This window comes from Carcharodon carcharias, chromosome 22 (assembly GCF_017639515.1).
Source record: "Carcharodon carcharias isolate sCarCar2 chromosome 22, sCarCar2.pri, whole genome shotgun sequence".
Classification (NCBI taxonomy): Eukaryota; Metazoa; Chordata; class Chondrichthyes; order Lamniformes; family Lamnidae; genus Carcharodon; species Carcharodon carcharias.
In genome coordinates, this window is record NC_054488.1 from 57725385 (window position 1) to 57739288 (window position 13904).

The window sequence follows — 13904 nt, forward strand, 5'->3', positions numbered from 1 at the left end:
CTGTCATAAGCTTTCGTTTTCTGCTTTATCTTACCCTGTATGCTTCTAGATAACCACGGGGCTTTAGATTTGGCACCCTTTTTCTTTGTGGGGATATGTCCACACTGTGCTTGTAGAATCTCTGTTTTGAATGCAACTGATTTCCCTTCAAGTTGCGGCAACCAGTCCACTTTCAGCAGATCACCTCTCAGCTTCATAAAATTTGTCTTTTCCCAATTTAGAACTTGTACTCCTGTTCTATCTTTATCCTTTTCCATAATTATACTAAATCTAACTGTATTATGGTCGCTATCTCAAATGGTCACCCACTGCTACTTCATCCACTTGCCCAGCTTCATTTACTAAGACTAAATCTAGAATTGTGCTCCCTCTCATTGGGCTTATTTGCTGGCTAAAAAAGTACTCTTGAATGCTGTTCAAGAATTTTGTGCCCTTCACACTGTTTGTATCCCAGTTGATATTATGGTGGTTGAAATCCCCAACTATTACTGCCTAATTGTTTTTGCACTCAGAAATGTGCCTACATATTTGCTCTTCTGTCTCCTTCTCGCTATTTGGGGCTCTATAGTACACTCCTAGTAGTGTGGCAACCCCTTTTTGATTTCTGAGCTCAACCCATATGGCCTCATTTGATGATTCATTTAGTCTATCATTTCCCCTCAAAGCTGTTATTGATTCTCTAAAGGTAAAGTGGAGTCTGATGGCAAATATTAAAATTTATGTTAAGGGATAATATTCCTTTCAACTAACTGGCAAATTAAACTACATCTTTACCATGTTGAACCAACATGAAAGAACACCTTTGTTAGCAGCAGGTCTCCATAGCAGTGCTCACAGGTGGTGTGGAATCTAGAACATGGTTTTTATGATTAGCTGCTACTCTGGCCTGTCCTTTTTAAAGCTACTGGTCAAATATGCCATGAGGGACTTGAGAGAGTTGACATCATGTAGAGCTCGGCAAATTGCTGTTAATTTTCTGACTCCAGGTCAAATTCTGACTTTCTTGTTTTGCATCTTAACAAAGTGTGACACTTGGATGTCCGATGATGCACATGTGCTATGCAAGTGTCTGTGTGTATTATATATTGTATGGATATATTTAGGCCCAGTGGCACAAGTAATAAACAGGTTCGGTGATCTGTTAGCTAGGTAAGGCAGATCTGCAGTACACTAACGTACTGACCAACCACCCGGCTCGCTGATAGAAACTGGAGAAATGGACCTGTCATGGAGGCTTAAGGCCTCCACAACCCAGTGTCCAAAAGGGTTGGCAGACCTCGCTGGATATCTGCTCAATACTGATCAGAAGGGTTTTTGTTTTGTTTCTTAAAGTCTATCAGTACTCCTCCTGAGCATCCTACATAGAATCCCTAAGCTGCAGCACTGCCAACCCTGGACTTGGTTAAGTGGAACATACCCCTACAGGGGGAGAGCATACACTCCAGGCAAACAAGAACTTCTACTTCTGTTGATCTCCATGATATGAAGACTCAAACATATCAAATGCTTGACTGACCAAAAATAAAAGCAGTCGAGCACTCGCACCCCAGTCACAAGATCAGGGTCCTTAACTTACCTCAAGCAAGCTGTGGTGCTTCTTGCCAATGACAGTCTTATTTTTTGCAGCATATCTTGCATTTGTTTGACCTGAGTATCATGTCTGTTTTGTGTAAAAAGCTTCTCAGCGCATCATCTGGGGAAAATTTCAACTCTGCCTCTCCCCCTTCAGCCCCTCTTACCCCCTCTGCCCCTCCATCTGACTGTCTCTCGCTCTCCCTGTCTCTCTCTCGCTCTCCCTGTCTCTCTCTCGCTCTCCCTGTCTCTCTCTCGCTCTCCCTGTCTCTCTCTCGCTCTCCCTGTCTCTCTCTCGCTCTCCCTGTCTCTCTCTCGCTCTCCCTGTCTCTCTCTCGCTCTCCCTGTCTCTCTCTCGCTCTCCCTGTCTCTCTCTCGCTCTCCCTGTCTCTCTCTCGCTCTCCCTGTCTCTCTCTCGCTCTCCCTGTCTCTCTCTCGCTCTCCCTGTCTCTCTCTCGCTCTCCCTGTCTCTCTCTCGCTCTCCCTGTCTCTCTCTCGCTCTCCCTGTCTCTCTCTCGCTCTCCCTGTCTCTCTCTCGCTCTCCCTGTCTCTCTCTCGCTCTCCCTGTCTCTCTCTCGCTCTCCCTGTCTCTCTCTCGCTCTCCCTGTCTCTCTCTCGCTCTCTCTCGCTCTCCCTGCCTCTCTCCCCATGCCTCCCTTCCCTCCCTCCCCGTCTCTTGCTCATGGCAGCATCTTTGAACAGCCACTCGCATTTTCACTGCATTGTAGTGGTGTGAAACAGCTTGCTTAATCTGGTGTTCAAATTTTTGAGACACTTTGCCTACCAGGGTAATATGAGGTAGACTGGGCACTTTTTAGGGAGCTTGGGAGCCTATAATTACTTTCTCCATGGCAATGCCTTGGCCAAAGTTGACTTGCCAACCAATCAGCACCCTTCTCTCCTATAATATTAATTGTTGTGATAGATTGAAATTTGGCATTCTTGCATTTGTCATGATTAATGCGAGATGAGAATTTTTGGCAACATGTCTCTCTTTTCAGCAATATTCTAATTCTATACTACCAGGCAACTGTTGCTTATGTTATGCACAAGGAGGCAACTGTGATTTAAGATATTAGTCTCTGACTTTAACTGTGTTTAGACCAGCCCAGCTTCACCTTTGTGTTTCCATACCCGCTGAGTCCTTTAGTTGGATTAATGCCTTCTAATCACTGAAAAGTATTCTGTATCCTCTAACTGCATTAACATGTTTTTTTAAAAAAAACCTCCAGAGATGCCAACTCAATGGTGATAAGCACCAGCATATTCTCACTGCATTCATTAAAGATCATTTCCCCTGCTCCTCCCCCAGTCAAAACCTTGCTCAATGTCACTCCAGGCATATTCACAAATGGTGCCATTTCTCAAAGAAACAGTCTACTGCACACGTTTCAGTCAAATACACAAAATGTGACACTTTAATATCTTTTTAACATTCATTATGTTGTGCAGTAGCAGATAATGGAGACAAAAGATGCACATGATCAAGACTGTGTGACGGGTTATTATCCACAGAAAACCAAAAAAAAAGCCAGAGGTAATGAATTCATTGCAAATGCTGCATGACTGTGTACAGCACAGGGCTAAAACTAACAAGCGAAGACATAAAAAAGGGAGCAAGGTCATAGCATCTTCCACTATTGAATATTACTGCTGTAAGCAGCATTTGTAATTTGGATGGGTTAGGTCACCAAAGAATCACAGATTATTGAGAATCAGTTTAAACTTATTTTTAAACTGAGCTTTTACTAATGAATCGATTAATGGAATATGAATGGAATACAGTGGAACCTTACCATTTCTCCCAGTGGGACCCAGCTGTCAAACTCCAGGCAAACCTGGAATGCCTTCTTGCTCCACATGTGCTTGCACCAGTTACAAGAGCTAGTAACGTTGGCATCTTTTACCACTTTGCATGATAGCATCCTTGTACAGCAATTGGTTCCAGGGTTTGCCTTTGTGGGCCACTTAAATGTATGACCTGAATTCTACAGTTCCGCATATAAAGTCTAAACTACCTAACCCCCTTTTATTTACATTTATCTCAAGTTGTCAATACTAATGAATCTTGGTTTTCCATTTTATCCACCAATATCACTAAAAACGGTCCTTTCCAAAACTCTAGACAAAAAAATTCAAACAAGGGAGGCAAACTGGTAAATAAGAAATGAGCATGAACAAGAATGACTTCTCTGAACTTCAAAGACAAGATTTCCAAGACACAAGGACGAGGCCTCAGATACCCATATATTTAAACAAGGGTTAGATTTATTTTGGATAGGAGTGCTGGCCACCCATTTAAAGGCTTGCCTCAATATTGATTCGGGCAGGAAAATGGGTGCACCTAGTTCCTGCCAGATGTTCTACTGGTCGCCTGTTCATATATCATGATTGTAAAATGAATATAAGAAACAAATAAGGGAAGGGCTCACCTTTGTAAACAGGTAGTATCACAAAAGCCGACAAGCCTACAGTAGGCCTTCAGTGTACTCTTCAATTACCAGACCATCTTACCATCCTGTTTTTGCATTAAAACCTTGGCATTACCTAAATTTGTCATTTGTTAATGACGGCCTTTTGGTCAAGCCCTACCACCGTTAATGAAACATTTGACTAAAGCCTCAATACAGGTCGCGTCAAAGAATGTTTGGTGGAATCAACTCTGCTGTCACAGGCACTGGGCAATGTACATTGATGGTACTTCAAAACTTGGGCATTTCCAGTTGTATAGTTTTCAACGCACTGTATTTGCTATATTTATGCACATCCAGCTGTGTAAAGTATCAGCTATATTTTTAAAGTTTTGCAGTGCAGAGTGGGTATTTTACATAGTAGTAAAAAGAAGTGGCTAATTTCAAATATTGTATTTAATTTTTGTCATGACGGATTTATGGCTTATATCTTTTTCCCTTGCCTTTCCTGACCCCACATTTGGACTGAACTGCTTGAGAACTTGGGATGCTGAGGGAGAAAAAGGCCCTTATGCACAGAGGGACTGGTTTCATCAATCTTTCTATCTTACTCACTTCCCTTCCTTCCCTTTACAGATAGTGTAGTTTTGATAGGGCAAAACTGTTTCCACTGGCAGCAGTGTTGTGGGGGTGGGGGCAGTCAGTTACCAGGTTTACCTGCCCAACAGGCAGCCAAGCCTGTAAGTGAGACTGGCTTCTGCTGGGGGCCCTATTTGTAAAGACAAAAAACACTTGTGCCTTGGAGCAAAACCTCCACAGCTCCTACCAAACAACCCCCAACCCCACCCCTGCTGCAAAATTACACCCCAGTGTACATCTTGGCCTGTGATTCTAACCTTTGTGTTTCTGCATTCTATTTAGTGTTCTTGTTGAAAACTGCCAATATTATCCCAGGGAATTGAAATCTTTTTGCCTGGGCATGTATTTCTGATTCTATAACTGAGAGGTCAACTATTTAACCCAATAGCTGTTATGGTCCATGGTCAATGAGTTAGCACTCCCCTTTCACTTTTCTATCAATTTTTCCCATTCCCTCCTCTCATGAAGTTGACTGTATAGACCCTGAGTACAGGTTGGTCCCTAGTGAATGATTCATGTTTCAATAATGTTCTTTTTTTCAATGAGGTCAATAATTGGCTCATCATTGTTGACCAGTACATCAAATTTTCTCCCCTTTAAAGAAATACAGTCCTTCATTGACAGAATGGTGCAAAAGATTCAAACAACTAAATAAAAATGTCAAGCTTCTTAAGTGTTCCAGCTAGGTTGACTCATACTTCTTTCTATCTAGAGTCTTTTTTACCAAGGGGGGTCTGAACAAGTCATTGCAGTTCCAATTCCCGATGTATTCCAGCAAATGGCTAATATTTATTTTATTCCATGGCACACTTAAGGATTTTTTTTTAAGAGTTTCACCTGACAGTTTTTCTCAGTATTGCCTGGAGTTTCCTCTGCTCTGACGTTTGCAAATGAATATCTCATTCCTGACATCATTGTTGCTTTATTGCTGAAGAGTACATTGGAGTAGATTACAGAAACCTTCTGTATGTGTAACAGATGGCTAGCAGCAGTTGGAAAGCTGTAATTCACTCAAAGGTTCAGATGACTTCAAAACAAACTTTCACTGGTTCGTGATTATCGTCAGAACTCCAGGACTGAAATACAGGCTTAAACTCGGGGCCAGCTATTTGCCATTATTAATGACCTAGATATGGGTGTGCAGGGCACAGTTTCAAAATTTGCGGATGACAAAAAATTGGAAGTGTTGTGAGGAGGATGGTTTTTAGACTTCAAGAAGACTTAGACAGGATGGTGGAATGGGCAGACATGTGGCAGATGAAATTTAATGCAGAGAAGTGTGAAGTGATACGTTTTGGTGGGAAGAATGAGAGACATTGTAAGATAAAGGGTGCGATTCTAAAGTGGGTGCAGGAGCAGAGGGACTCGGGAGGTGGTAGGTCAAGTCCAGAGAGTGGTTAATGAGGCATGTGGGATCTTGGGCTTTATAAATAGAGGCACAGAATACAAAAGCATGGAAGTTATGGTGAACCTTCATAAAACACTGGTTCAGCCTTGCCCAGCATTGGATACAATACTCTGGTTATCACGCTGGATAGATGTGAAGGCATGACAAAAGGTGCCGAAAAGGTTTACAAGAATGGTTCTGGGTTGGGGGGCTTCAGTTATGAGGGTAGATTGGAGAAGCTGGGGTGTTCTTCTTGGAGAAAGAGAATGTTGAGAGGAGATTTGATACAGGTGTTCAAAATCATGAGAGGTCTAGATGGAGAGAGGAATTGTTCCCATTGGCAGAAGGGTCAAAAACCACAGGACACTGATTTAAGGTGAATGGCCTCCATTAAATATCACCCAATGTGTTATCTTTCTGTAAAATGCAGGTCCTGTTTCAGGTGGTTGATATTTCGTTGCCAGTAATGGCAATCCCAGAATAAAAGACTTTTCCAATGAGTGTGCACATTTCAAAGCCTGTATGGCCTTTAGTTTTGGAAGAATTATCTTTTAAAATGTATGCCTCATGGAAACAGATTGCCCATTTGGCTGGCTACATTTGTTACATAAATATCACATTCAACATGCAACACTTACTTAATTTATACCATTGAATTAATTGCCCCTTGCCAAGTGCTGGTTTTAAAAAAAAATGCCTGTAGGATTGAAGTGCCCCCAGAATCAAATAAACCTTTATTTAACTGTGTGCACTATGTCTAGCCAAGAATAAATGTTGAATTTTTATAAATGTGCTGTAAATGTCAATTACTTAGGAGATGCACGTTGATGGTAATATTTACTTGTGTTTCTAAACTAATAACACAAATAGTGGATAAAAAGAGTTGCAATTACTTTTAAAATGCAAGATTCTACACTGACTGTGAAGTCATCCAGCATATTTACCTTCAACATTAATTTTTGCAGTGGTTTGAGTTTAGAGGAATTCTTACTGAAATAGAGGAAAGGGAAGAAAATAGTTTTGTGGAACTCTTACTATTAATCAATTCAATGACTTGGAAATAGAACTGATTTTGCTAATTTTTTATTGGATTTTAATGGACAAATTTTATTCTCTTTTCTTCATCGGCCTTGCCTGTATCTCAGAGGACGAGGCATGTCTGCTCCCACACTGCACCAATGGGCCCCTGCGGTAGGATGCCATGAGTCTCAAAGGGTGATTGGAATTTTTCTTCTCCAACCCTCACCTCTTGCTCTTTATTTCTGGGAGAGATCACTATCTCTCTTCACCCCTGCCCATTTAATCCACCTTGGGTTGAAATCTCAGCAGAGCAAAGCTCTGCTCTGGGACACTATGCTGATTTTTCTTTTACCACTGGTGTTTATAAATAAAAGCAGTCTGATGTTGATGAAATATTAACCAATCGAGCAAAAGATTTTTATTTGAGTTTTTGGAACATCATTTTAAAAACTGAAAATATTTGAGGATTATTCTGATTTAAATAAAACATATATGCAGTAAAGTTTTTATTGATGTAGGAAATGGAAGGCCATACTACTGAATACTAAACACAGTTCTCCTCTTGTTATAATTTCCTAAACAGTATGAAGCCAGAGGACCAGGAAGGCCTTTGTACCAAAGAAGAATTTCAGCCAGTTCTGTTCAAGCATTTCCTGAAGATTCTAGCAATCCTCAAGGCAATCTTAGTCAATGTAAGGAGCTTCAAGACCACAGCAATCATTCTTCATATAACTACACGTCTCCAGAGATGTGGGTGAATGCCAACTCTTCGGCTGCCCTCCAAAACATTCTGTGCAATGGATCCAACAGAACAGTGGCACCACGGGACCTTTTAGGTATGGTAGCTTGATCTTTGTAATTTGGAGCATTCCATGTGCTGATTTACCTACCCAAGGACTGAGTGCTCTTTCCCCCTCCTTTTGCACCCCTGAATACCCTTGGCTAACAAAAAAAATCACCATTTCCAATCTTCCATTCTGTGTCTCCCCACTCGAGGTGAGACAGCCCAGGAACCAAGCAGCTATGGAATCACAGTGGATAAATGGAGTAAGATGCAGAATAGCCATGAATTGAATTCTAATTGAATGATAGAACAGACTCAAGTTGCTGAATAGCCTACTGCCGTTCCTATGGTTCTAAGTAGTGTGTCTCGGTCAAAAGGATCTGGGAGGTAAAATTGTGCTTGAATGGCTATTCCCAGTGACTGACATGCAGATCCCATTGGCATGAATAGGAATTGTGCTGTTGGCTGCAAGTGTCATGTGCTGAGGGCACACAAAATGGATGAAATTTATAATGAAAAATACTCAGGTGAAACATTTTGGGTTTCAAAAAGCTATCAGTTGGTCAGCAAAGTTCGTTGGGTTTGTCCGTATTACATTTAAATGAAGTTTGAGGTCATTGCAAAGGGTTGTAATCCTTGGCTGTTATTTCAGGCCTCTTTTGAGCTGCATTATTAACATTTTATAGGTCAACTCATAAACAGAATGGCTTGTAAATTTGGAATGAACTAAAAGAGCTTCGGGGGAAAATATCACAGCATGGTAATTCCTGGAGGAAAACCTGGCAGTCTGAAGTTTAATTGAATCTGCTGTCCTGTATATCAAAAGCCAACATTGCGAAATGTCTTTGGGAAAAAATTTAATTGAAGTGATTTAGCTGGAAGCAGCTAACAATAGATAGAGATCACTAGAATAGAGACTGCCTCCTTCAGAGAATATAATGAAGTAGGAAATCTTCAAAGCCATTTAATTATCTCCAATAAAAATCTGCACCTTTCTGCAGAGACTAATTGTAATAGATGCTATTTGTAATCAAGGGTATTTCAGTTTAAAATATTGCATACAAACAATTCAGTAATGTCTCTGAATCAACAAATAAATATGAATATTCAGGGAAAATTATTTTGAAGGTAGCAACTGTCTTGAAAAATCTGAGCACTTAGATTTTGAAAATATAATCATGATGGTATGTTTGTGGATATGTACACTAATATGAAACATTATTTTAAGAAAATATCAAATGCTGCATAATAAAGTCAGGATTAGTCATTTCCTATAACTTGAAATCATATTTTATTTTTGAAGGAATTGAAATTGCAGTGAGTTTTACTTTCCAACTAAGCGTGGGATATCAATGCTAGCTACTTGGAACAATTTGCTTTATGTAAAATGGAGTGTAGGCTAACTCAGAGTTCAACTCCTCTCCTTTAACAATCTGAAAGAGTTGAAGGAGATAGTGATGCTGGGGGATAGATGGTGCACAGTGTATTAGCACCCTGTCCTTTTAATACTAGAGCCTAGGTTTTGAGCCCCAGGCAAGAGCGATAAAATTAAAATCTTTCAGCTGACAATGATGAAGTCTGTTTGGACACAATGAACCCACTTCTAAGTAGTTGTGAGTCGATTGCATAAAACTACCTATGGTTCAGCACAAAAATGGCGTTAAACTCACAGTCTTACTTAAAGCATAAGTGAGTCTTATAGGAAGTACGTTGATACGGTCCACAGTAGGGTGTGCTGTATTGAATCATTTGGGTTTGAAGGTTGTTGACCAATACTACCAAGTCTCAAGTACTTTGCTAAAATGGCCCTTATCTCACAAGTTCAAATGTGCTATTTGACTAGGTGAAGAGGTAATAATAGGTGTGACCAAAACAAAAAAACTGCGGATGCTGGAAATCCAAAACAAAAACAGAATTACCTGGAAAAACTCAGCAGGTCTGGCAGTTCTGTCGAAGGGTCATGAGGACTCGAAACGTCAACTCTTTTCTTCTCCGCCGATGCTGCCAGACCTGCTGAGTTTTTCCAGGTAATTCTGTTTTTGTATAGGTGTGACCAATCCTGTCCTGTCCCCAATCCCCAGTCATTCCCCTCCCCACACATCTCAACAGAAGGAAATTCAGTATAAGTCAACCATCAGATCTGAGAAATTGCACCTGGGATCTTTCAGTTTGTATGTTTCAGTACCACACCATATGGTGCACAGTTAGTGTATAGGAGTAACTCTGTGGGTGTCTTCACAGTCTTTTCCTGTGATTTTTTTTTTTCTCTCTGTGTTTAGTAGATATGTTTTTTTTCTTGTTTGGTCCTGTGCCCTTTATTTAAATTGAGGAATCCTTTTCCACACATTCTTTCCCTGCAGTGTAGGTTTGTGGGAAAGATGTTCCCAGGCTTATAGAAATGATACTCTATAAACACAAGATAGGCAGTTCACAGGAGCAGCCAAGGATGCCTTATCCTGTCCATTTATGCAGGTGACCCCGTGTCCTATGACTTTGTGGCACAGCACATTGAACCACTGGTGTCATGCTCCTCCTGTTTAAAAGCTTTCTTAAACTGGAACTTTGTGAAACATCGATATCCACATTCTTTATTGCCCCCAGTTTTCTTTTGGCTGAGTCACAGACTGGCAGCTCTCTCACACCTTGCCCAAGTGCCAGCTCTTCATGTATGAACTGAGATGATATATGTGAGACTGTTTGTTTGGGGTAGGGATCTACATGCATTAATGGATATGAATTAGTCACAGGAACCCTGAATAATATTTCCCCTCTCTCGCCCAGATGCACTGAGGTTAACTGTTGTGGCCCGATTGCTTTCCCAACCAGCACCAGCTAACTCAGCATATGAACTTTCCTGTGAGTTTGTATTACTTTGTTCCGTATAGTAACTTATTTACTCACCTAAATCAACAGGAGAGCCTATTTAAATAATTTTACTCTGAATATTATTTCACCCAAGCTTGTCTATTTACTTGTTACCGCTTCCCAACCTTAGTGCTCCTGCTAATATGTCCGCAGTTTTAAAAACAGAGTTCCAGCGTGAAAATAGGAGCCTACCCAGAAAATTAGTTTTTTTGGAATTCAATAGACATTTCACTTTTGGGGCGTTTGGACTGAGTCCTGCTCATTGAGATGGCAGCATTCTCGGCACACTCTTGTTCTGTGTCAATCCTTTTCATCCCCTTGACTTTTAACTGTTTTGTTTTCTCTTGCTGCAGTTCAATCCAAGAAACTAAGACCCCCAGAGGAGCACCTGAAGCCCGAGAATGTACCGCAGCTGTCAGCAAACTCGTTCAACTACAATGTGCTCCAGCACCTTGGCCAGTTTCCTCCCCTCCTCTCCAACAACCAGATCACAGAGTCCAGTAGCCAGCAGAAAGCAAGTGGAAGTAAACCAGTCATGTCATATGCCAATGCATTACGGGCTCCGCCAAAGCCTAAACCTCCACCTGAGCCTGCGAAGAAAAATGGCGACCCCCTGTCTTTGTTTCAGGAACTCAGCATAGGCAGTTCATCAGGTAGCAATGGGTATTACTCTTATTTCAAATAAAAAATATTGTTGCTTTTTAGATTTTAAAATGAGTCAGAACAGTCAGAAATATAGTTTGTTAAAAGTATTCAGCAACTCTGTGACAAAACTTCCTGGAATAATTTTTTTGTTTTTTTTGTTTTATTTTGTCAGAAGGGTCTCATCCTGTGTATATTTTACATTACTTTGTGTACTTTGTAGTTGATCATAGATTCCTAAATTCAACCTTATTTCTTTCAACAAAAAAAAACAAAAAAATCTTTGATATGCTTGGGTAAATCTTGTATCAGCTCAGAAAAAAAAAATGGGGAAAAAAAAAGTTTTTAAGCAGAGCATTAATTTTCGAGTCACTTTTTAAGAATACTTTGCTGACATATAATAGCATACGGTGCTGGGGTTCTGTACTAAAAGTAGCCAGCTTACATTAGGAGGAGGACAGCAAAATTTGTTTTCATTTCAAGCAAAGTTTCTTAAAAAATGTTAATTGCATTCAGAAACATTTTGATCAACTGAAAGATTTTACTCTGTGTAAAGTGTTATTGTAAACAAACTGCTTTTAACTTAAATAGGATATATATTTGCATAAACATACACACATGTATATTAAAATTCAGTTTAGACACAAAGCTTTTACTTTTTAAATAAAAAGGCAGAAATCACTGCAGAAAACATAAGCACACCTTCATCACACATGCTCTGCTTTTTATTTGTTTTCTGAGACAAGGTGACAGCTTTGCTCATTACGGTTAATTTGATAGATTTTTTTTAAATTGAATCATGAAGATGAAATAAATCTAGATATGCTGGTGCTTAGTAGATTATTAACTTTTAAAACAAAAGTGTGAATTTAGTTTAAAAGAAAAGTTCTTGTTTGGCTTCACTATGCATGTGTAAATGTTTTTAAATCTGGCTTTTTTTTCTTTGAAGGGTTACACAACTGTGTAGAACTTCATAGCTTTTACTGTAGTTTTAATTTTGGTACATTATTTGATGTTTACATTAAAACGTGATGACATACAACAAAATTCTAATATTCTAACTTTTTTTTGTTTTTGGAAATACAATTACAGAGTGGCATCACTTCTTTTTGCGTGATTCTGTTCAAAACGTCTCCTCCTCTCCCTAACTCCCCCATACACCGAAAACTGATTAAACATTGTGATCAGCATTTTACCAGTTATCATTGAACATGTGCAACTTGAAGTTTGTTCTTCTGTGCTTTTAACCTTATACATCAACGGGTTTTGGTTCATTGTAGTTTTCCTTCACTGGTCCCCTTCAGGGTTTGTTTTCACACGTTTCTGTCCTGATTGTGGTTGGGTTACGTTTTTATTCAGGTGTTTTTCTCTCCTTTCTTCCCCCCCACCCCCCTCCCCCAAAACATACCCCCCAGCCCAGCCCCAACTTCTAATAAATTTTGTTTCATTACTCTGGGCATTGCAATAGCTGCTGCACTCGGGAAATGTGTAACAGTTTCCATCTGCTTTTATTTTCTTTTGTTCAGTATTAAAGTATTTAAATTGGACTTTCTTGTCTGCTTTTTCTGTAGAATTGTTTGAAGTTCACTGCATGGTGGCTATAGCCAGTGTGGTTGTGTCAGACTCTACTGCACACAATGAGCAGGGATTACGTGCTTGTTGTTTTCATGGACTATGAGTATCTACCACGATATCTCCAGAGCCTTATATACAAATTTCAGTCCATGTTTCTATACATCAGAGTCTTCTAATACTAACAGATCCTGGTGTTTTGAAATAGAATTATTCATAAGGCAACGGTGCCAAGAGTAGTCCCTTCCAAACATGCAGGCACACAAAATTCAAAAGGAATAAGTCATGAATAAGAAATAGTTTAGCACAAAAACATCTCAGTTGCCTTGGCTTCATGAGCCACATGCTGCCCACAGACCATAGTTTGGACTCACCTGACCTTAATCTGCAACCGCACTCATCTTAATATTTGGTCCAGAATTGCATTAATTTGCCAAAACTAAGTGGAAAATTCTGGGGCGTTCTGTATTTTAAACTGATGTACAATTGGAGACATCCTTAACATGAGCTGTTTCATTTGTATACGAGGGAATTTCAATTTTAATTTCAATTTTTTTTAAAATTGGGTTGTTTGGACTGAGATGACACTTGTCCTACTTGAGTATAAGCCAGCTGCACAGCACACAACAGCAGCCCTAAAGGGAGACTGTCTCCCTTTTCTTTTTTCCCTTCAACTCCCTCTTTCCGGTGTGGGAGTTAATATCCTGCACACAACTCAGCTTTTTTCAAGACTTCACTACATGAAGGAATTGTGTGCAATGCACTGGCTTCGTACTCCTGTTTGACTTCCTGCCTCTTGAAAGCATGGACGGCGAAAGGGCCATTCACCTCGTTGAAACATCACTTTAAACGGGCATTTTTACTGGTGAAGGAAGTGAATGTTTGTGGAATGGGTGCCAATCAAATGGGCTGCTTTATCCTGGATGGTGTCAAGTTTCTTGAGTGTTATTGGAGCTGCAGCCATCCTGGCAAGTGGAGAGTATTCCATCACATGCCTGACTAGTGTAGATGG

At 40.1% G+C, this 13904-nt stretch overlaps 1 protein-coding gene across 4 annotated transcripts in view; it reads left to right on the forward strand.

The window, feature by feature from the left end:
- Positions 1 to 12362, forward strand: part of helz (helicase with zinc finger) — a 253424-nt gene extending 241062 nt beyond the window's left edge. For all 4 annotated transcript variants that reach the window (XM_041216945.1, XM_041216948.1, XM_041216949.1 and 1 more), the window contains exons 30-31: positions 7613 to 7865; positions 11032 to 12362. In XM_041216945.1, the coding sequence (XP_041072879.1) occupies positions 7613 to 7865; positions 11032 to 11363 (585 nt within the window). In that variant the 3' untranslated portion in view covers positions 11364 to 12362. The remainder of the gene's footprint in view (positions 1 to 7612; positions 7866 to 11031) is intronic.
- The last annotated feature ends 1542 nt before the right edge of the window (positions 12363 to 13904 follow it).